Raw genomic sequence first — 23,948 nt, 5'->3', positions numbered from 1 at the left:
ATGCAATGTTGTACAGTTTTACTATAAAACAAAACCTACCCCATGGTTTGTGACATGCTGCTTTGCACTCTTGTTGAGTGTTTGGCCATTAGTTGGGGGATTCTTCGTCCCCTCTGTGGTGCTGACATGTCTCTCCCCATCTGACATCTTGTAGGAGTTCTTGTCTCCCTCCTCAGTTGGCAGATTCATGACCTTTGTGTGACCTCCTGCCTCGCCTTGAAGGCTTTCCGCACTCCTTCTCAACTCAGCCTGTCCGTCACTACTGTTCCCAGAGGCATCTCTGCTCTCCTTCTCTTTACTCTCTGAAGATTTTTGCTCTTTCAGGAGACCCCGTAGCTCCACATTTTCTGCTTCGAGTCTGCGCAGCTCCTCTCTGCATCACGGGAAATTTTATTAGTTTACTATTACATAGACTCAAAAGTGAAAGCAAGGAATACGATCTGGACACTGGTGCAGAAAAGACCCACCTAAGGTGCAAGACAGATGGGACCCCACTGTCAGTCAGAAGGGTTCTAAGTGCTATTTCATCTGTGCTCCTCTGCCCAGAATCGTCATCTCCAATGTCCAAGGTGTCTTTGCCAGACTGAGCATGCTCTCTACTCTGGCTGAGGCCACTGTTTATACTCATATTGCCCAACAGCTCTCCAGACACCATCTAAGAAGCAATAGTTTAGAAAAATGGTTTATTGAGTTACATCAAATGGGAATTTACAAGGGTAAGGATATTACATTTTAGATCATATATTAAAGATGATATTTATCATACCTGTCCTAGTGAGATGTCTGTCTGACTCTCTTGATTTTGAACAGAATGTTGTGTCTTCCTACTTTGAGCCACATGCCGCGTCTCCTGCATCTTCTCGAGCTGCTAGAGTAATGGGATGGGAGGCGAGTATGACACAGATGGCTCCATAAAGAAAAACTTAACGAGGGAACAAAATCCATAAAACACTGCACAGCAAAAGCAGAATGGTGTGACGTGTCTAATGTGGTATGGCGAAGAGAGACCATTTCATGGGACACAAAGATAAAGAAAACACAGGGAGTGGTTAGGAAAGGTGAAGGAGAAGTAGACGAAAACTTCTACTATAGACAAAAAACACACTTGTTAGAGAAAAAGACAAACAATACCAAAGACTAGAAAGACTTTAGCAACAAGCTAGACAGAGCAAATGTTAAGAATAAGGTTTAGGGTTTGAAAGGAGCTAACAGACTGGATGTTAGGCAATGACTAAGACATGATTCATCAAGTATTTGCTAAATGTGGACAAACTATTCCAAGATTTGCTGATAAAATGCAGAAAAGTTCAGAACATACACTTCAACACCTCAACTTTAAGTACAAATTTCTCCATTTGCGTCAGTCTTCTGTGGCCTCTAACCTGTTTCCAGGAACTACTGCTGGCCAAATCTTTGCCTCCATTGTCGTAGTCTGACTTCTCCAGAGTTGATGGTCGGTTCTGCAGCTCGTGGTTTAAAGTCTGCAGTCTGCTGAGAGAGTCCTGCTGCTCCAGCACCTAAACCATGGATTTATTTTTTATTTATTCACAAAATTATTGTCTTCCTGTTGAACATATTTTGTTGCTAGTCTTGCCAACCGATAAAAATCAATTATATTAATTTACTCAGTCACCTTCTGTCTGAGCTCTTGCACAGAGAGTTGAGACAAGCTGTCATCCTGCTCCTCCCCCACACAGATACTCATGTAGGAAGTCTGATCTCCGATGAAACTCAAAGTGTCGCCTGAAAAGGGGGGGGGGGGAAATGAATGTTGAGTAAAAGCCAAAACTCCAGAATAAGTCTGAGTATTCTGTCCAAACTTACCACCATCATTTGCCCCACCAACACCTCCTCCACGGTTCTGTATGGCTCCTAAGCGAGCCTGCAGAGAGGCATTCCAGCGCTGTGCATCCTCCAGCTGGTGTCTCATACTCTCCAGTTCTTTGGAATCACTCAGGTCAATACCTGAAGAGATACACAGAGGGTTCCTTACAGTCATGTCTGTCATGTTAGCATTCAGTATCTATGTTCAGGTAAGTGTTAAACTGTCAACATGTGTTTAACTTTTCAATTCACATGCAGCATAGTAAGTTAATAAGGCAAGATGTTTTTGTGTAACATCCAACATTGTATAATTGAATAAATCCCTTTAATAATATATTTTCAAGAAACCAAGACTTATCCAAATACCCAAAAAGCATGATTCTGCTTTACATTGTCCTCTTATTAAAGCATAGCTAGATTCACTGTTGATTACTTTCTAAAATACATTTGATGGGTTTTGGGTTAGCTTGTTCCATACACAATAAATTCAAGATAGAATCAGGAAGACTAGTGGTGGAATTTAACAGAAAGCTTCTGTGTGAAATTAAGCTAGAGATCTGCAGCTACACAAAAATACATTCTCAAATATGTATATAGTTGTAGAAATACAATCAAAAAGTTTGTGTAGACGACCACATTGTAACAGAAACAAGATGTGGAAATTTAATCAGTGGTAATTACTGAAGCTGTTTCTAAATCGGATTCAGAGTGAATGTGAGCTACAGGCCTGTTACTTACAGCTGACCTATTTATACACCTGGCTCTATGCAGACAGGGGAAGAGCCGGCGCTTGACAAGCGCACAAGGGTGAGCACATACACATGTTGACAAACACTGATGTAATTGGTCCTAGCATACAGTGACATCTTTAATCAGTCTCAATACTACGTCCTGACTTCACATCCAAAGTACTATCTGTGCTAAATTGAATTAACTATGTGATGTAAAAGATAGCCAACGTAGCTTTTGTAATAAGATTTATTTCAGGGAAGCTGCCCTGTAGCAGGATACCGTTAGATTCTTCTGCTTCATAACAGCCCTTAATACCCTTTTCAAAGTTGTTATATAATGAAATGCTTGTGCAATGAAATGACAGAAGGTAGGATGGGTTGAGTTAATAACCAGAGGGGTGTTATGGAATTCAACAAACAACCAAATGTTTTAATGGGACAGTCAGAACAGACAGACAGTGTGTTAAAGTGAGAGACAGAAAGATCGGCCAACAGCAGCCTTTATTTAGTTATTTTTTTAATAATGGACAGACAAACACAGAAACAGACTGGAGACATTACATTTTCAAAGAGACAAAGACAACGATCAACTTTACTCTGGATAGAACATGCAGATGAGGAGGTGATGACGTTAAGAACAATGAACATAACATGAAGACAGATGAGCAGTGGAAGGAGCAGGTGTGCATGCTGAATACAGTGACACATAAAAGAGGGGACGTGAGCTTGTCAACAGGAGATATTATTAGAGTACACACACATGACAAAGAAGACATGTGTGTTTCTCTGGGAGCTAAGGTCTTCAAAATTTTCAATTCCTCAATACTTTTCAATACCACACAGTTTAAAAGGATAAAATCTCTGTTTATAAGATAAAAAGTATGGAAAAGTACCAATGAAATGTTATTGTCATGGTATAAAAACGGGTACTGATATTGTTTGATTTTTACAAGAATAGTAAGTTAAACTTTGGTATGGTGACAACCGTACTCGGTGCTTTAAATGAAAGTCTACCTGAGCTGTTGTTTCCTAACTTCCCTAACAACTGAACTGATAAACATTCCTTTTTATTTTCCCCTTTTCATTATTTTCTTTAATTCAGTTCCCACCATCTTATACCACCGCGTGTGATTGCACTGCACCTTCTCTGAGTTTGGCCTTGTGTATCTCTCTCTCCAAGTCCTCCCTTAGCTCCTCGTTAGTTTTGATGCTTTCCTCCAGCTGCTGCCTGAGTAGCTGCACAGCTGTCAACTCCAGCTGCAGAGCATGGAGACGCTGAGCACTGCAAAACATACACGGATTCATACAAAGTAATTAAAAAAACAAGTAACCAAATCAAGTTTATCTGAATTTTTTCTAGTTTTGACAGAGTGATCATTATCCCTCACCTGTCCTGTTCCTTTACAGTCCTGACCAGGCTGGAGTAGAGCTGTTGTTCGGCTCTCAGGGCTTTGTTCAGGGCATTATGCTCCTGTTGCAGTGCTATGAGGTTGGGGAAAGCCTTTGGGGAAACAGAAATGATTAAGGGAGTGGTCTAAATGTCCAATTTAGTTTTAAATGTGTTGCTTTAGGTATTTTATTCAGAAGAAAATGTTTACTTCTTGCTGGCTGTCTCCACCAATCATGGTTCTCTCTCTCTGGGGGAGCCCTGGGAGAGATCTCTCCATGCCAGAGCCGATGACCTGATCTTGAGTGTGATCAGCTCGGCTGTCCCCCCTCTGACCAAGGCGTTGGTGGAGAACCTGCACAGAGGCATTTAACAAAACTTAAAAACTGTTGAGTTCAGGCCGAGGAGCAAAGTCAGTAGAAAAGCTCCTTATTGACAGCTGTTGTGTACTTTTTCCAGCATAAGATCTTCACTTTGTTAATGGGTGAAGCCTTACATTGATGATCTCATCCTTGGTCTTCAGAGTTGAAGTCAGGGATTCAATATTAGCAGCCTGACCTTCATTGCAACCATCTCGCTCAGATAGTAAAGACTGTAGCTCAGCCAAGGATATCTAGATTTAAAGAAAATGGAGTTGAGGATCACCGAAAATAACATGTTTGTAAGAGAAGTTATAACTGACAAAGTAAGTTGGGTAAAATGAACTGACCTTTAGCTCATTCTCCCTCTTAAGTGCTTTGTTCAGTGCCTCAGTTTTCTGTGCCAGTTCTTTCTTCAGGACAACAACTGTTTTCTTTGGGAGATGAATGTTCTCCGCGTTATCCTCACTGTTCCTTCTGGACAGCTCAGCTTCAACGTGGACAAAACAGAATCAAAAGTAGGACCATCATGTAATTTAAGTTTCCAATTTCTAGTGAGATGGTATGGGTCTTAATGCCTCACCTTCCTTCTCAACCAACTTCTCCTGCATGATCTGAATAGTTTGTCTGAGTTCCAACACATGATCTGGCTCCTCCTTCTGCCTCATCTCTGCCAGATACTGATCCCTCTCCTGACCACGCTGCAGCAGCTTCTGCAAAGTTACAAACACAAACACGGACTGAAAAAAATTTGTTTGGAAATCAAAGATTATCATATGAAGTCAAAATGTTAAGAGGAGTATCATTAGTATTGTTCCCCTGGGGACTTCTGACTTCCTTCCCTTGTTAGGCTATTAAGTCGAGTACATTTTACAGCTGACTGACTGTGCAACTTACATTGATGAGGCTGTCTTTGTCAGCGAGCAGCGCTTTGAGCTCTGCAGTCTCCAAATTACTCTCCTGGGCTGTTGTGGAGGTTTGCCTCTCAGCAGTGGCAAGCTGCTGCTGACTATCAGACAGCTTCTTTCTTAGTTCCTGAATCTCTTGTGTACGCTCAGACAGCATGCGGTTGTAATGCTCTGCAGACTCCTGGGAAGACAAAGTACAGATTAAATAAACGAGAGATACTGATGTTCACAGTTTGACTAAAAAAATGTAATTAATTTATATTGCTGCACAAATCTTTTTTTGTATTAATGGATAATTGATCATTTTTGTATTAATATATGATAGAATATTTATTTGAGATGTTCTGTTAGTATGCTGTGATTAATGTATAATACACTTTAATCCAGATGTATATAGTTTTTTTAATAGTATTTGCTTGTATAATATGACTCTCTGAACCTTATTACCAATAGCCAAGACTTCCATTATATCCTGGTTGACCAGTAGAAAATCTGTGCCACCCATTAGGTAATGTCTTCAGTGTTGTGGGCATCTATTAACCCTGATTTAGAGCAATGTTGATGTTACTGAGTGGGAGCATATAAAAGCTAAAAAGTAAAGGACCTACAATTGAGCCCTGAGGAACACCTCTGTATATTTATGGCTTTTAGACAAAAAAAATCCTCCATGACAATAAAAGTTCTTATTCTGTAGCTAAGATCTGAACTAATAAACAGTACCTAAAATGCTAATCTAATGTTGAAGTCTACATATAAAACATTGAATTTTCTCTTACTATTTGTTGCTATGAATACCGAGTTTCTCTGGGTTAATCCCCGATATCACTCTACATATTTTCACAATTATATGTTGACCTTGAGGAGTTTGTCCTTGCTGTTGATTGTAGCCAACAGTCCCTCCACAGCACTCTCATTGTCAGCGATGAGTCTTTCTCTGGCCTTCTGAGCCTCTGCCAGCATAGCCTCTGTGACCTTCAACCTCTGGCCCATCTGTTCGGCAAGGTCATGTGCATGAGTCTGTGACTGGCTTAGCATTGAGTTAGCCATTTCCTACAAAGAAGAGTGGCAGACTTACACAACTGAAAACAACATAACAAATTATGTGGTGTATATTTGTGTATGCTTTTAAGCTAACCTCCATATCTTTCGTCTTGCCCTCCAGGGAGAGCTGTAGTTGGCTGATGATGGAGTCTTTCTCCCTCAGAGATCTGTTCAGGTTATCTTCTACATCTTGCTTAGATCTCTGCAGGTTCTTCAGGGTGTTTGCAAGATGCTGCAGCTCTACATCTTTCTCCTTGATCAAACTGTCAAAACTCTAAAAAATAAAAGGGGCAGAGACATGCATTTATAACTCATTTCTGGAAAATGAACATTTCTGGCACCAGTCTCAGATATATCCACAATGGACAGTCATAACTACTTACATTAATGGTTTCCTCGTTATGAGAGAGTAAATTATTGAGCCTTTCCAGGTCTCTTTCTTTCTCCCTTAGAGATAGCTGCAGCTGGTGTATCTCATTGTCTTTCTCCTCAATGGCAGCAAACTTCTCATCGAGCGCTTGCTGTTAAAGAGAGTAAACATAAGACTGTCAGACTTAAATTATAGTCACTGTGGTGAGAAGATTACATAGAAGGAATGCCCACCTCCAAAGCCTTCTCCTTCTCTTTCAGCCTTTGGCGCAGCTTGGAAAGCACATTATCGTTTCCTTCCATGCTTTTGCTTTGTTCAAGATCTCTGACCATGTTTATGTACTCCTGGTGAACACAGGGAAGAGAATGTTAATACTGAAATAAAAGTTATATATTTTGGTCTAGAATCTGTCAGTAAATGTTAATATATTATTTTCACCTGTAACTGCTGCTCTTTATCAGCCAGGGTGGATGTTAGCCGCTGGATTGTGCATTCATGGGACTGTAGTTTTCTTTTTGTTTGATCCAGCAGCTCTTCGTACTGCTGCTCCAGTGCACTCTCTCTTACCCCAATTTCTCCACTTACTTTTTTGAGATGATTATTTAGATCCTGGAGGGAGGAATGATTATTCCATCAAACAAAGCCAGAATAACAGACAAGAGGATCTTAAAGATAATAATGACATTTAGGAAATGTGTACTGGACAATCACTGTCCTCAAGGAGTCTTACATTGAGGGCTTTGTCACCCTTCTTCTTCTGCTGCTGCATTTCCTCCAGTTCCACCTCCAGCTGCTCCTTTGCCTGCTGCAAGTCAGTCAGCTCCTGATCCTTTCTGTCCAGGCCACGCTGAAGCTTCTGGGATTCAAGCACCTTGGCATGATGTTCAGCCTGGAGTTGGGCCAGTTCGGTTTGTTTTTCCATTAAAAGATTCTGGTGCTCCTCTGCTCCCTGAGGGACATGCGGAAGAATTGCATTAGCTTTTTCTTTACAGTTGTGTTAATCTTTAGTTATACTTCTGTCAATGCACAGAGCATGTATCAATTAACATAACTGTTATCATGTAAGGTAAATTCTATAAAGTCTGGCTCTCTTGAAACAGGTGCAGGACTTGCCTGGTATTTCTGCAGTTGGGCTTTATGTGCTGCCTCTCTTGCCTTGGCCAAAGCATCATCCCTGTCCTCAATGTCATGACACAGCTCAGCTATCTGTATAATACACAGGAAAAGACAGACATATTGTTGTTAAGAGTGTTTCATAATACAGAATTAGTGATACAGAAAGAAAGGTGATGTCTTGTGATCAGCACAATAAATAGACGTGTCAGTAACAGTATGAACATTACCTCTTTCTCCTTCTCTCTAAGAACCTGAGTGAGTCCCTGGATCGTTTTGTCTCGTTTCAGAGCATTTTTCTTCTCAGAGTTTAGTTCATTCTCCTTGTCCTCCAACTTTCCTAACATGTTCTGTTGACAAGAGGCAGTGATCTTAAACAAAGAAACCTCTCAATCTATTTAAATAAGTAAATTGTCATCCTCTTGTACCTTGTTTTGATTCTGGGCTTCCTCCAATGTTTTGCTCAGGTTCTCAATTGTGCTTTTTGCTTGGGTGATCTCTTCAGTCAGGAGCGTTTTAGAAGACTCCAATCGGCTAAAGTCATTCTGCTTCTGTGCAAATTAAACAAAGAAAGGAATACATTTATTAACCCTAGCAATGTTAAGCAGCAAAGCTGGCATCTATCTATCTGGCAGCTTATTACTAATGCTATAACATTTTACCAAAATGTAACTTCTTAAAAGAACTACCTTCACTCTGACAGGAGTGAATTGATCATCAAACTCCTCTGTAAGGTCATGCAGAGACTTCCACTTTGCCTCTTTTGATCTACGTTTGACCCTGAGGTTGAGAGAACCAGCATTTAACCTCTTCAAGACAGGGATTTGGCTCCCAGGTGGAGCAGAGACTTGTTGTCTTGGGATGCAGCGTAGGAGCTGGATCAGATCAGAGATCACAGAAGGCTGGCTTGAGGAGCGGCGGAGCAATGCTCTGGCCTGAACCTTTCCTCCTGGCTCATCAGAGACACTCTGCCTGGGAACTAACAGCTTAGACTCTCTGAGTTTTGATTTGGGTGGAGGGTCTGGAGAAGTGTCAAAGGAAAAGTCTCTATTGAGGCACTGCAGGGATGTAGAGCGACTTTTGATTCCAGGTCTAGGAAGTGTTCCCTTACGTTGGATCAGGTCGAGGTACAAGCTCTGGGAACATTGTCGTGTTCCTCGGAGCCCAAAGCTCTTAATAGAACCATCGGGCCAGGCTGCTGATCCCACCCTGCTCCTCCTGAGGCTTGAGCGCGCCCCTTTACTTACAATCCGATCAAGGCTCACACACCTTCTAATTTGAATCTCTGAATGGCCACTTCCACCCTCCTTGAACTGTTGTATTTCAGAGGCTAAGTGACACAAAACCTCATCTTCAGGACTGTCCACCTCAGAAGACCTGAGCAGGGTCTTGCAGCTGGTGCTCTCTAACTCACTTCTGGCCAGCTGTGAGTTGTTTTTTCTGTAGATGTGGATGATGCACTGAATAAGGTGTTCTTTCTCCGCTTGCAGCTTCTGGATCTGACTGTTGTATTTATCCTGCAGCTGGCTGATGTTAACATCACATGTTACCACCTTCTCCAACTGGAACACACACTTTCCACAGAGGAACTCTCCACGGCCATCACGAGTCACCTCCCAGCCCAGAACATGAGACAAGACCACATGTAGCTTTCTTTTCGCTGATGAGCTGAAGATCCAGCGACACTGGCTTCCCACCAAACGGACACCACATATCCGACACGGGTCCCTCATGGCGCTCTTCGGTCTTCAACACTCACCCACTTTTAATGAGTCCAATAGTTCTCTCTCTGACGCATAAACTGTCCAGAGACCTTATGATCACAATCATGCCAACCATGGAAGAGTCGTCTATCATTTCCTCTTACTGCTTCAGGGAGAGCAGAGAGGAAAGTGACTGAGTGCAGAGCACTATAAGCCCTAATCCTTTGATAATCCCTGCTCCCGCCTCTATTCGCCTCTCCCACATATTCAATCAGATCAAATCCTCTAGGACGGCCACAGGGATCAGCATCGTGGCCATTGCCAGACCATACCTAGAAAATCTCCCACCAGATGCACTGAGAGGGACTTCAGGTATGACACTCAGCCCCATATAGGTGCTTCTCCAGGGGACCTATGAAGATGGCAGTATCCAGCACTAAATGAAACGCCATTGACTCCTTCCTGCCTGGCAGTACATCAAAAACCTGCTTTAAGACCAGAGAAGGTGTAATCTTGGCAATCAGAGCTGTCACAAATTCCATTACACCTCCTTCAAAGTCCTTTCAAACCCAAAAGCATCCCTCATAAAACCAAAAAAAAATAATCCAAACTTTCTAAATATAGCCCCTTCATTAATTTACCTATATATTTAAACAGACAGATTACAGCCCCTGTTTTATCTTAGATATAGGATAGACATAAATAACATCCAAAGGAACTGTCTCCAGACAACTTTATAATCCAGTCTTAACACTGTGACCCGAGTCCAGACGCCAAGAACCTGATGAGGAAAGCTGGTAGACTGCCAAACTAAGCTTTCAGCGCTCAACGTCACAGTACCTTAACCAGTCGCCTGGTTAATGGTGTAAAAAACACTTTTAAACTTCTTTGCATTATGCCTAAAGAGTGGACCTTTTCAAGTTTTCTAAACTGTGAAAAAGTAAGATATCTTGATTGTTTAATTACCATCAAACATTTAAATACATCAAATGTGCCCAATAAACAGGATTCAATGTCATGAAATGTGTTATAACATACAGGATTCAAACCCACAGAATGCAGAAAACAGAGAAGACAGAAAAGAGAATAATTCAGAGAAGTCGTCCAGTACTGGTTCACTTTCACCTTTAAACTCCTTTATACATCAATTAAAGGATTAAGGGACAGAGACAACTTACCAGGGTTACACACATCAAGCTTATGTATCAGGAACTAAACAGGCTGAGTCTATCTGAAGTTAAGAGAGAAGTCTATGAAAGACTGTGCTAGCAAATAGTGCAATTCTTAAGAATAATGTTTTATACATAAAATCCAAAAGATTTTTCGTGATTTTATTGTGTACAGTACATAACATCAATAAGAGATTCATAGAATCTGTAGAAATCTTTATACGCAGTGGTAAGGACAAAAAACATTATAGGGTAGCCATGATCTTTGGGTCCTCAGCTGCCCCTGCATTAAAAACAAACACAATTCTGTAGTGTACAGCACTGCATGGGCCCAGCAACACATCCAATAACCATTGTCATTCAACACAGTTCATCGCAGTGTCCACAAATGCAAGTTTCAAACTCTTCAACACTGTAACAACCAGATCCAGAAGCACAGCGACCTTCTTTGGGTCCAAGCTCATTTAAGATGGACTGAGGAAAAGGTAAAAACTGTGTTGAGGGCTGACAAGCCAAAATTTGATTCTCTGTTTGGAAATCCTGGACGCCCTGTTCTCTGGGCTAGAAGGGAGGGACCATCTGGCTTGTTATTAGTGGACACGGCACAGTTCAAAAGCCAGCATCCTTAATGGTTTAGGGATCTATTACTGCACATGGCATAACTTGCACATTTGTGAAGGCACCATTAATGTCCAACGATAAACACAGGTTTTTAGAGCAACATATGCTCCCAAATAGATACATTCTTTTTCAGGGAAGGCCTTGCAGCAAGACAATGCCAAACCACATGCTGGACTTAATACAACATTGGTGCCCAGCAAAGCAGCCTCACCGGCCTGTACAAAAAACATGTTCAGAAAAAGGCTAAATCCATCCTGTCAGTCAGTGCTCACCCCCTTCACTTTGAATTTCAGTTACTTCTTTCTGGTTCTCGGTTCAGATTTCCTTAAATCCAACAGATACAGGCACTCTTTTGCCCCCACCGCCATTTCTCTCCTTAAATCAATTCAGGGAAGGAGATAGTTGTGTTGGTAATGCTGTTGGTACCAATGATGCTTGTTGTATTTCAGTTTATATCTCACTTCGGCTGCATTGCTTTTGTATGTTTCTTTTGTAAACATTGTCAGCAGGTACTCTCACATGTATGTAGGCTATGTTGGAATGTGCACTTTTGAATCTTATTACCAGTAATGAATATTTAACAGTGACCTGTTTATATTCTTCTTTACGCAGCACTTTATTCTGTGTGTAATAGAAGCTGCTAAGATCATCAATCAAGGATAACTGTCATTTCACCAAGTCTGCTTTATTCAGTGCCTCTTACATTTGACCATGTTGGCTTTGTCAATGTATTTTGACTTTTTTTCTGTACTGTTATGCCTTGCCCCAAAACGGCATTTAAAATTGCAATATTTTGCCTGGCTTACAGTAAAATAATATATTGAATCATACCCTACAGCCTTACTTCAAACTCACTTATACTCCATGTAGTAATCAGGATGTAAGCTTCTTATTGTCAAAAGCCCAGATATAACCACAACAAACAACAGAGTACCCAGCATCACTACTTTACTGAAACAGGAAGCAAACATAAAACCTCACCTGGAGGCACACAGAGGAAAAAGACAAGCCATAAAACATGCCAAAGAACATTTCCTGTGCTTGAACAGAACAACACTGAAAGTCCTCTGAAGTCATAAGTGCCTGCTGTGTGTGCACTGCAAAGAACATAGCCTGTGTGCATCATCAGCCTGTGAGTGTTTGAATGACTTGACACATTAGTGCACCGTTCAATGAGCTGGTTTTTGGTTTGAGGCTAGTCTGCTGCTGGAAACAAAAAAATTAAATAATGACGTAACAATGATTGACGTAAAAAATATTCAAGTTGTCGGAATAAAAAAAAATGGCTACGTGGAAGTAATTGGAAAAAAAAATGAGTCTACATACTCAGCCTGAAGCCTTGCAATGTTTTGTATTCATTTTAAGACACCAAACAAAGAGAAAAACTAAGAAATCCTGAAACACCAACCTGATGATCTGGAGCGGCTTGGTCATTCTCTCTTTGTAGCTTGTTCCTTAGTGCCTGGAAAAAGGATAGTCAAAGGTCACTCAAATGTCTTTTCATATTGCAAGTAGTGCTGGAAATATTTTTTTTTTGCTACATCTTTATAAAATAGATATCTTAAGTAACATGTGAAGGACATACCTCGAGCTCCTGATCTCTCTGGGTGATGAGATCAGACAGCTGTTTGACATAGTCGGCTGATGGAGCATCTCTCTCTTGGTCAGCAATTTTCTTCTGCTGGATGACAGCTTCCTGGTTCTTTACAGTGTTTGTGAGCTGCTCGATGATACTGGAGTGAGTAAATAAAATAAAAAGAGCATTGGAAATGTTAGGACCTCAGGGCAGGTAAAAACTGAAAACACATGAATGTGTCTCATGTTCCTACTTGTCTTTCTCCTGCAGGGCTTGCTGCAGGTCTTGAGATGGGCTGGCAACGGGGGTAAAGGTGCTTGGTGGACCTCGGAGCTGCCTCTTCATATTGATATTCTTAAGCTTCTCCTGCTCAGCGATAGCTGCCATCTTCTCAACCTCTTCCTCTGCTGTTCGCAGACACTGACGTGAGGCAAATAGGACATGTGAGACAACTACCTAAGCAACTGTTCCAAATCCAAATATGACTATTATGACTGTCATTATTTTATTGTACTGCATACCAGATAAATATTCCTTAAAAAGGGAATGTAATTATCAGATTTTTTAAGAGCAAGAGACAGAACTTTACAGGAGATGAAACAGAAAGTTACTGCGCTCATAGAGTTTTGAAAAGCTGTGTGGAGTAACAAGAATTTGGAGAGTACCTTTTCTATGTAAGCACAACTAATGAAAAAACTAGAAAACCTTTGACATACCTGTTCTAGGTCAGCTATCCTCTTGCTGAATGCATCACGTAATGCGCCCATGTCTCTCTGAACTTGCTCTCTCACACGCTGAGGTTCTCCTGATTCCCGACCCGCCAGACTCTCCAACGCTTTCCTGGAGAAAATTTTGTTATGTGCTATTAAACCTCATTGTCAATAAGGATCTTGGTTTGTGCCAGAAATCTTAACGTGACACCAAACGAGAATTTGACAAATACTATAACTCTGAAATGTGGGACTGTCTGTGATACTCACGATGCAGACACAAGAAGCTCCTGTTTCTCTGCCAGCTCTCTCTTCATTGACTCCAACTCTACCTTCAGCTCAATGTTCTACAAACAGACCACATTAAGTTCACTATAGCACAAATTACATATCTGGAGTAACCACAAAGTCACTGGCAAAAACAATGAGAAAGAGATTATTAGAGTATGTTTTTTGGCAACTGTATTGTTAATATGTGACTAATTGAATCTTAGGCTTTTCTTGGGACGTGTGCCCAAAGATAACATTCTTATATGGCACCTCGTTTTTCATGATGGAAAACAAAAGCCAAGCAGCCCTAATGAGACCAAGAGATTCCATTACTCTTACATCTTACTCAGAAAAGGGGAAAAAAAGAACAATGAAAGGGCGAGACAGCTGCTTAGAGATCATGATTTTGGTTGAATAAGATCCAGCTGTTGTTGTGGCTGAAGCTGTGATCTTTGTGATCTCAGTAAGTCCCGGTAGGAAACACTGAGTCTCATGTAGTATTAGAAGACTGAAGGGTCCAAATAAATGTATGGCATAGACATGGAGGCCAAGAGAAATGCTGTAACTAAAGATAATACAATACCGTTTTGAAAATGTCCTCAGTGGAGTCGTCACATTTCTGCTGCATGCGCTCCTCCATGAAGTAAATGCGCAGCTTCAGGTTGAAGTTCTCTTTCTTCAGAGCTGTGATTTGCTGCAAATGATTGAGAAAAGATTTTATTACACAGGATAATAATTTAAAAAAACCTAACATTTGAATTATGTCTAGCCTCTGATTAAATTCACTTGACTTGAGTTCAATGAAAACTGAAAACTGCAGTTTGTCTGTGGGAAAACCAGGACAACGTGTTTATATAACTGAAAAGGAGCATGTGTATGGATATTGTTAAAATGAAGGGAGGCCTTCATGCTTGTGTGTGAAGTAGACTGTGCATCATTGTGCTGCAGGCTCACAGCGTCATACATCTGGTAATGGGGGGTTGGGTAGATGTCAAAGGGAGGAGGTAGAAGTCTGGAGTCTCCAAAAAAAAAAAAAACTAATCATGCAGCCAGGAGGTCAGCACGAGCCAAAAAGATTTGAGCAAGCATTCCACACAAATGCTGAAATATAGACTTCAGGCTATCTATCCTCCTACACACACACCTCATCACTAAATCTCCATAAATGGTCAGTGAGGCTTGGTTTTTGTCAGACTGAGGATAAGGTTTAATAAATTTTAATAGTGTTGGGCTAAAGTTGATTACATGATCTCATACTCAAAAGCTCTGTGTTTCAGTTTATTAAGAATTTATTTAATTACTGAACAAAATGATCATGGTTTGGCTTCCAAAAGACATTACATAACTGATCACGATTGAAATTTAAGAATCATCACATTCTTTGACTCACGTTCTCATAGTCCTTCATTGTGAGGGCTTTGATTGGGGACATCTTCTCAGGGAAGGATGGAGCTGTAAAACAAAAAAGTGATTCACTCATTTTACTCAAAAATCTCAACAGAGCAGATGATCTTTCCCTCCTAACAAGAACGACTCCCTGCTTTCAAGAGTCTGTTCATATTCGAGACAGAAGGAGAAAGCAGTCATGTTTGTCACTGCAAAGGCATCAGAGGTGAGAAGGTTTCTGGAGCGCTTCCCTGTTTAGACCGGTCCAAAGCTGCCTACACACACAGCTGATCATGTAACACTCGTCAACAAAATATTTCACAACTCCGACTCCTGATTCATAGTTTGACAGCGTTATGGGACGTGCTCCATCGCCTGTCAAGCTTGTTTATTTACCTTCTCTCCTTCAAAATCAGAGTTATTGCTTTTGTACTTGTGGTATTTAGACTATACTGACATACTTAATGTGAACATAAACCAAAAGCAATAAAGATTAGATGCCTTGACTTAATTATCTTAAATCTTTTATCTAGTTGACATACAATTGAGGACAACATAGAGGCAAACAAAAGTGAGGGTTAGGTAACAAACAGCTGCAGGAGCTGCTGTCATCACAGGGTTGAATTATACCAGTTTGATCTAATCGCTACAATTAAAGCATAATTCTGTTTGTTTGTTTTTTTTGCATGCGTGATCAGTTTGATCTAAAGATATTACGGAGAGATAAGCTTAAATAGGTTTCATTTTCTTATCCAGGCATTAAGAGTTGTCGCAGCACGACTCATCAGAGTAAGACATCTGAAACAAACTAAATATAGATATATAGATATAAACTAAAATATTTGCTACTCCTGTCAATATGATACACAAGTTTTAGCATGTGTATCCAAATGATTATTTCTTTGTTCTGTGGAATAGAAACATGTTTGTTGTAGATTGTATTACATAACACATTGCTTCTATTCTTCTCTGATATTAAACAATTTGAATATTAGAATAACTTTACATTTGAACATGACTACTGTCACAATAATGCAACTGTCAGTGTTATGCTTAGATGACTTTTGTCCACATGATCTACTTGACAAACAGCCACAGATGCTGACCTATGTCTATAATTGTTTACTGCTTGTATTTGTTGTTCTAGCCCTGCGTATTGTTGGCACACCACAAGAGCCTGACAATAAATAACAAAGAGGATTAGCTAATTAACAACATCCAGCTAATCCCTCATCACAGCTTTGGAGACACAACTGTGGGAGGTCACAGCAACGATTCGGCAGTGGTGTTAATTAATACACAGGGGAAGGGATCCAACCTGAGCATGAAGAAAAAGAAGCAGAAGAGAGAGCAATAAGAAGTCTTACCTGTCATGCTGTCTGTTGAAAAATCTCCAGCATTTATAGAGTCTGGCAGTCTGCAGCTGGGGAAAAAAGCATTTTGTTAGCTACAAAATATATAGAAAAGGGATCCATTTCTATTGTATTGAACTAAGCCAGTTCAAATTTCTAGTACCACTGGAACCAAAGCAAACTCTGCCCTCTGTCTTTGGTCGTCCTACACACATACACTGATTTTCATAGCATGAACAATACAAATGTGCCGTGTTTATGTATTACTCACGCTGGCCAGATCCACTGAGCCTGAAGAACGCTCCATAAATAGCTTAAGAATGACTCTCTGCTTCATTTACATCCACTCAGGCAGAAAGACTGTCAGTGTGTGTGTGTGTGTGTGTGTGTGTGTGTGTGTGTGTGTGTGTGTGTGTGTGTGTGTGTGTGTGTGTGTGTGTGTGTGTGTGTGTGTGTGTGTGTGTGTGTGTGTGTGTGTGTGTGTGTGCGTGCGTGCGTGCGTGCGTGCATGCGTGTGGGACCATGTGCCAGTGGCAGCCTAGCTCTCATGTTCAGACAGACAGGAGGAGAGAGAAACAGAGAAAGCAGTGCATGGGGAGGGCTTGCTTTCGTTGACAAGTGGACTACTGTGGCCATTGATCAGCAAAGCATCACACAGAGATGGGACAGAGGTGGCACTCACAGACACTACACAATGCACCAAACATCAGCATCACACATCTGGATCATACCAATAATATAAAAGGGACCGGGGTTACACTAACACTTGCATATGTAGTAAAGCTGTTTACTAAGCTTAACAGCAAATTTCTCATGACAGATGTGATTTAAGAGGGGGAATTAATGCATGAAAAACATGAACTACTTGCTCCAAGCTCTTGTGAACCTTGACCCTTGTGTCTAATGCTATATATTTTTCAGCATTGCATAACAACCTCCCATACTTCCTCAGGCAGTGGAAGCACAGCCACTCTGGATGCTTCTCTGTATTTTTCTCAATAAAGATCAAGCACGAAACACTTAGTATTTCATTTCTACATAATAATTAATATTGTATTATCTAGTAGATAAATCTCAGCAGAGTATGCTCTAATTTAGGATGATAAGGGATGGGACAAAATATCATGTTGCAAAATATCGTGAGATACATTTATCGTATAGCTGGTGCCAATTATCTATATATGCTGTATATATATATTTTTTTTTTTATATGGTGCTCTACAAATGTTCCTGATTATTTTACTCAGCACTTCATGAATCATCATGGTGGCACTTATGACATTAAAGAAGATTATAAGAACCAAAGTTAATAAGAAACCACAGCAGGATAATGTCTGAGAGCGGTGAAAAGAAGTAAAGAGAAGAAACTGACACCAAATTGTGGTGAATTAATGCATTAATCCTGCTTTGTAATTTGTAATGGACATTTTGTATCCTTCAGTTAAACAAACCATATCAAATATAATGATGTATCGTTAAATGATTGTCTTGCAATATATCAATTACCACAGAATCACTGTATTGTGATACTATCATTATTGTGGACCACATACTGTGTGTATTGTATCATATAAGTTGTAAATTACTCTGTGATTTCCAACCCATAATTGAGACATTATAGAATGATAAAGTAATACTGGAGGAGGAGGTCCATACAAAAGTTATTACTGGGCATTTTTTGTTGTTTTTCCTATCACTTGATATTTTTTTCAAACACCAACATTTATATCTGAGCTACACAATTAACAAAACTACTGTAATCGAACTGAAAATATGGCCAAGCACCATCTAATCCCACAAGCTGCAATTTCATTCAAATATACATTTGTGACAAAACCGCTGAATGACTTAAAGAAGTTCTGTAGTGATGCACTCACTGGTGTATAAATCTCGTCCTTCCAGTGTATGAAAACAAGTTTATTTGGTACAAAGCCAATACAGATGTTATCTAATCATGATTTGAATACTTTTTTGTGTGAAAATAAAAATAGTTATGCAGCAATCCTCATTCCTACTCACATCTTTAATCCTCTACCAAATAAACATGTGTTTTTTTTTTTTATATTGTGAAGCCATAAAAGTATTTGGTGATTTATATTTCAGTAAAATGTAATCACTATCTTAAATTAGATGAGATAAAGAATATGACTCGATTCATTTCTCAGTAACATTTGATTTCCATGCTCTCTGTGATCCTGGGAGCTCTGAACATTTTTGCTTGACATACACTTCAATTATATCTTCCACAGGCTTTACCAAAGAAAAAACACTGCTCTTCCCCAACTTTATTTTGCTCAGACAGCCATCACTACAAAGTTAACCTACATGAAGCAAAATGACAGTTCTCTGCAGAAAGAAGCTCTAAAATAAAACCACTGTCTCGACAATGATTTGTTGAAATTAGCTTACACTTACTGGCAGAAATGAACAACAAAAAAAAAGATTATTACATGTCACTGTGAGGATTTTAAAATAAGGCCACGAAGAGTATGAGCAAAGAGACTGCAATGATCCTCCACAAAACACTAAAAGTCAGTGAAAATGTGTTGACAACTGTTGCATCACTGAGGTTTCACATGCCAAGCAACCCCTTCCTGTGTTAATAGCGACGAAGCACTTGAAAACAAGAGACGTGATAAGAAGAACACGTTACACAACATTTGAAACGTTTCTCATAGAAACAAACACAAATTAACCTCTTGTAAAAACAAACGAATTCATAAGAAATCTGTGTCGGTGATATTCACACAGCTTTTACAATGCTGCATAGTTACCCCTCCAGCACAGTGGAAACAATGTTAAGAGTCTGTAAACAGTGACTTCCTCTTTTCTTTTCATTTTGTTCAGCTGCTCGTCACAAATATTAAAACAGCTCAGCTCACACGAATACCTCGAATAGTAGTACATATAATACAGCAAATACTTAAGCAACTTTGAGCGTGCAATGTCATCGCTTTAAAACTATAAACAGTCAACTGAATCAGGTTTCAGAATGACCCAATAAGTAATACACACCAAACATATCAGCTATCATCTTACATTACTGAGGCACGCTTACCACCTGTATGACCTGTATGACAGCCCTAATACAGACAGAACACAGCTGGGCCAAGTCATTTAAGAACAAGGAGACAACAAACCAAAAACAAATGATGCTGAACTAACTTCCCAGTTGAATACAATGAGCTACAGACTAGAAAAGCACTAAGAGTAGAGCTAACAATGTACAGTTCACCTACCACATTCAAATACTTTCACTTCTTGGAGGGCACAAGGGGGGGAAAAAAACACGTTAACTCCACATTATGCTCCACATTATGCAGTGAGACGTCGCTTCTTCAGTCGGTCTGAAGCCCGCTGAAAGCTGGCTCTGATAATTTCCGCTTTCTTTCTCTCACTGAATGACAGGTCAACAAGCCAACCTACCGACCGCAGTGATATCACAGCAACATCCAATGAGCTGAATATGATTTATAACGGAATCTGCGTGACTTTCTTTCTTTCTTTCTGCATCAATGAGTCCACTGCCCTTTTAGTCTGGCAGTGAAGAGTGAGGTCATTTTGGTTTTAGTCCCCCAAACTTAAAGACTTAATCTTAAATCTGTGGGTCAACTCAAACTGGCATCACTTAAGATGATTTTCTCTTGTGTTGCTGAGTTTATAAAAAAGCACAGGTTGCATGGTAAAACAATACCATGCACTGGACCATTATTTTATATCAATAAAGATTGCTTATGTAGGTAGAATATGATTCTGTAGTCAAAGGGCGACACATCTATAAGACGTCAACTAACAACTTATATCTGGCAACAAGGGAATATTAGTTTTACACAAATAACTTGCGTATTAAAAAATGATATATACATGGCCAGCTACATGTTATTTGAACAATATGTTGGATGGGAAAATTAAAAACAAATACAAGTCTGAACATTCAAATGTCAATGACCTACTAACCTACCACAGTATATACATACGTTAAGGCATTGTTTAGTTAGCGAATGGTGTTACAGTGAATATATATAAATTAAGCTTTTAACATCATAACAAGTAAAGTGCTCTGTGTTGATCCAGGCAGTAGTCATTGTCAGAGTGGTGCTGGATAAATGCTGGAGTCGGATTAGTGTTGCAGCTCTAACGTACGAGCTAGCGATAGCTCACTAGCCCGTTAGTGGGGTTTTTACCTTCCGTTGATGTCCACGGGCAGCGTCAAATCGTCCCCCACGACGGAGTCCATGATAAATAATTAGACTATTCTATGTTATCACTAAATTAAAATACATTTCACTGTCTAGACGTTGTATAAACTTCGCAAGACGGAATTCAAAATAGTCCAAGGTACCGCCATCACGATAGGGTAAACGTCACCATTGTGCACGTTGAAAACTGATGATGCCTTCAAGGACGTGCAGGAAACATTTGAATTTTGGTGCAGGTACCTCGGGGTAAATGCCTTAAAAAATTATTGTGACGTTGTAAAGTCACGATAGCACAGTGTTTGTTGTATGTTTATTTTTAGCCAAGTCTCCGTGCTTCTTAATTATGATGCCTCCGTATGAGTTTATTCTTTTCGACTTTACGATTAAAAAAATTTCGACTATTACAAATGCAGCACACAACTGGGTGGACACTGCAACAAAGCGATTGGCCAAAACAAATATTTTAGGGAGGTACATAGAAACTTAAAAATAGGATATATCCAGAGCCTTCTCTCTTTCTTTCTCTCTCTCTCTCTCTCTCTAGATAGATAGATAGATAGATAGATAGATAGATAGATAGATAGATAGAACTGTGATTTAGGCCTATGAGTATTTATGATGTAGCCTATGATTTAATACATGTGGATTTGTACTAAGTAGCCTACTTGAGTGATTTTTTTGACTGAAACTTAATCAGTGTCATTTTTTGTTTGCGTCCTAGGTAATTAAAGGATGGTGGGTGTGTTGCATTTTTAGTTTATTGCTTTAGGGGACTAATGAATACGTTTAGGCATTTAGTCTGCAGTAATGTTAGGGTACTTCTATCCCACAGTGTTATCACCATTCCCTAAATTCATGAACGGACGTCTATAGGCAATGTTTCCACATGTGTCCACACAGCAGCGGCGACATCTAGAGTTGCATCCCCATATTTCAGCCAGTTATACAGTTAAGTAGTCTACTAGGTCATTTTGAGACAGGCAAAAGACTAGTGTGATGGCCAGCGATCGAATTCACACTTTTTGCACCAAGGTCTAATTAAAACCTGGGATATGCGTCAGGCTTTTTATAAAAGGGATCATGTTAGTATTAGGCTTTCAATGTATAGTTCAGTATGAAGACTGCAGACTACAGCACTGATTACATAGGCTTAAATCTATTTCAAAAATTGACCATCAAAATGTTGAGATTCGGAATGCATACATAAAACGACTTGAAGAGTGTAACTCAATTTCCAGCTTAAAATACAACATTTAATAAAGTTGTAATTAAACATATTTAAATATGTAAAAGCTTATAGTGATTTTGTTAGTATATTATAGGATGGGGGTATTTGTAGGCTATTTGTTCTTTTTCTCTTACACTATCTAAATGCCTCGATTAATGACTTTTACAGTGTTTGTATTTGAAGCTGTAACTACCACGTGAAATGAACATGCAAAGAGCTCATTTTAAATAGAAAATAATAAAGACTCATTTATATAAAAGCTCCTTTTGGATTTGTATTTAGACATTACTGCGAGTAATGCTGGGTGTCCAGCCTTTTGTTGGTGATGTTAAAGTCTGACTCAAAGCCAGGGGCTAACCTGTTTTTTTCCAGCTGTTTTTGCAGGAAATGATGCATGGTTTAACATTGTTTCAAAATTGGGTTTAATTGCAAAAACCTAATATAGTGGTGTGAGATGAACATGTTTTGAAAAGCTAATTTTGTAGGATAAATGACCAAATTGGAAAAATCCAAACTTTCAATCTGGATAATATTAATAAATGTGGTTTTAAAAAATTATAATACTGACATGAAATGACATTTAAACAAATTATTGAAAGCTCATTCAGAGCATCAGAAGACACACAACCTTCATAGACTATTTGAAAGAGTGCAATGGACTTATGTTTATTATTGAATAAAATCCTTTGAATGAGATAGTTTGACATTTTGAGGTGGGGGTCTAAGGTTGCTGGCAGAGACTTCAGTTGAATGAATGGGATGTAACTTTCTTCAGTATTGCACATGTGGAAGGGATGATGGCTTTGGAGCAGGGGCTGCATTTGGGGTCAGCAGCTGCTGATGTGTGGTTTTAGTTGGTGGTAGATGTTGACAACAAGCAGATGTTGGAGTTAGGGGCCTGAGCTGCAGCTGTCAGCCACAATACTCACGTGGAGGCGGATGCATATTGCGGGCAGAGGCTTGCTTTGCAGACATTGAAGGGCTTAAATATTACACAGGTCAACGGAGAGGCTGATGGTTCAGATAGAGGCTCCAAGTGCAGTCGGTGACGAGAAGGTCTGGAAATGGGGGCACGTGGAGACAGTCCCTCTTTTTTTCTACATGACGACAGAGATGAGGGATGGCTGTTCATGTTTCATTGAGGTCTGAGTTGGAGGCATGGGTTGTAGTTGTCAGCCACAAACTGCAAGTGGAGGCCTCTGGCTGCTGACAGAGGATTGAGTTGGAGGCACTGGAAGCAGCTTTCTTTAACATTATGTAGGTGGAGGTAGACAATAACTGCTTGCTGGAGGTATAGAGGCTTTTCTCGATTTTCTTGTAGAGGTTGTAGGTGGCGGCTGCAGCTAAAGTCTGCTTGCTGAGGTTTGCGGTGATGCCTTGTGCGGCATATGAAAAGCAGATGCAAACTTGCTGTAGTATAGTATAATATCATCAATCTTGAGGTGGAGTCAGACGGTTGCTGGCAGCGTCTTGAGTCTGAGCATTTTAGGTAGCTGTCTTTCATTTTGTGAAGATGAATGTCAAGGCTGTTATTTTTTGGCAGAGGCTGCAGCTGGATTCTGAAGCTGAAGGTTGAGGGCAGATAGTGTTCCTTAGTGCTGCAGTTGTCGGCCACATTTTTCAAGAAGAGGTTGAAAAACGTATTGTACATGTTGTATGACAGCTGCAGACGATGGTGGCAAAATAAGGTCACTTGCAGACACTCCAGTTTAAGTTGGTGGCTGCAAGTATATAGAAGTGTCAGCAGCAGGAGGTGTGGGCTCAAGCTTTGAGCCACAAAACCAGCAGTTGTAGTTTGCAGGCAGAGATTTGGGTTCAAGGCATTTTTAATTTTCTTTTTTTTTTGCAGAGGGTGCAGGTTGAGATGCTTTGTAGCTGACAATCGAGCAACAATCTTCAGGTGGAGGTAGTGGCAGAGATATTTGAGGTAGCTGTCTTTCATATCCTGCAGGGGAAGGCTGGCCCCGCAGGTTTTTGGTAGAGGCTGCATTTGGAGCCAGG

General features: G+C 40.0%; 1 protein-coding gene across 7 annotated transcripts in view; it reads right to left on the bottom strand.

Moving 5' to 3' along the window:
* cdk5rap2 (CDK5 regulatory subunit associated protein 2) overlaps positions 1-20,873 on the bottom strand; it is a 33,739-nt gene extending 12,866 nt beyond the window's left edge. For 3 of the 7 annotated variants that reach the window (XM_061061476.1, XM_061061481.1, XM_061061478.1), the window contains exons 1-23: positions 8,423-9,593; positions 8,162-8,284; positions 7,964-8,083; positions 7,730-7,826; positions 7,351-7,565; positions 7,059-7,229; positions 6,854-6,964; positions 6,634-6,771; positions 6,345-6,524; positions 6,065-6,259; positions 5,199-5,390; positions 4,885-5,014; positions 4,652-4,791; positions 4,439-4,555; positions 4,154-4,297; positions 3,944-4,056; positions 3,698-3,837; positions 1,825-1,965; positions 1,634-1,743; positions 1,383-1,517; positions 767-868; positions 468-655; positions 40-373 (exon numbers count right to left, since the gene is read on the bottom strand). In XM_061061476.1, coding sequence (XP_060917459.1) covers positions 40-373; positions 468-655; positions 767-868; positions 1,383-1,517; positions 1,634-1,743; positions 1,825-1,965; positions 3,698-3,837; positions 3,944-4,056; positions 4,154-4,297; positions 4,439-4,555; positions 4,652-4,791; positions 4,885-5,014; positions 5,199-5,390; positions 6,065-6,259; positions 6,345-6,524; positions 6,634-6,771; positions 6,854-6,964; positions 7,059-7,229; positions 7,351-7,565; positions 7,730-7,826; positions 7,964-8,083; positions 8,162-8,284; positions 8,423-9,466 — 4,380 coding nt within the window. In that variant the 5' untranslated portion in view covers positions 9,467-9,593. Of the gene's footprint in view, positions 1-39; positions 374-467; positions 656-766; positions 869-1,382; positions 1,518-1,633; positions 1,744-1,824; positions 1,966-3,697; positions 3,838-3,943; positions 4,057-4,153; positions 4,298-4,438; positions 4,556-4,651; positions 4,792-4,884; positions 5,015-5,198; positions 5,391-6,064; positions 6,260-6,344; positions 6,525-6,633; positions 6,772-6,853; positions 6,965-7,058; positions 7,230-7,350; positions 7,566-7,729; positions 7,827-7,963; positions 8,084-8,161; positions 8,285-8,422; positions 9,595-12,634; positions 12,689-12,811; positions 12,960-13,055; positions 13,223-13,518; positions 13,643-13,782; positions 13,860-14,365; positions 14,477-15,172; positions 15,235-16,535; positions 16,592-19,759; positions 19,872-20,704 lie in introns of those variants that run through there. The other 4 variants (XM_061061482.1, XM_061061483.1, XM_061061479.1 and 1 more) reach the window with 4 other exon arrangements.
* Between the last annotated feature and the right edge of the window lie 3,075 nt (positions 20,874-23,948).

This window comes from Labrus mixtus, chromosome 17 (genome assembly GCF_963584025.1).
Source record: "Labrus mixtus chromosome 17, fLabMix1.1, whole genome shotgun sequence".
NCBI lineage: Eukaryota > Metazoa > Chordata > Actinopteri > Labriformes > Labridae > Labrus > Labrus mixtus.
The sequence above is the reverse complement of the archived record's forward strand: the minus strand, read 5'-3'. Positions and strand labels throughout refer to the sequence as shown.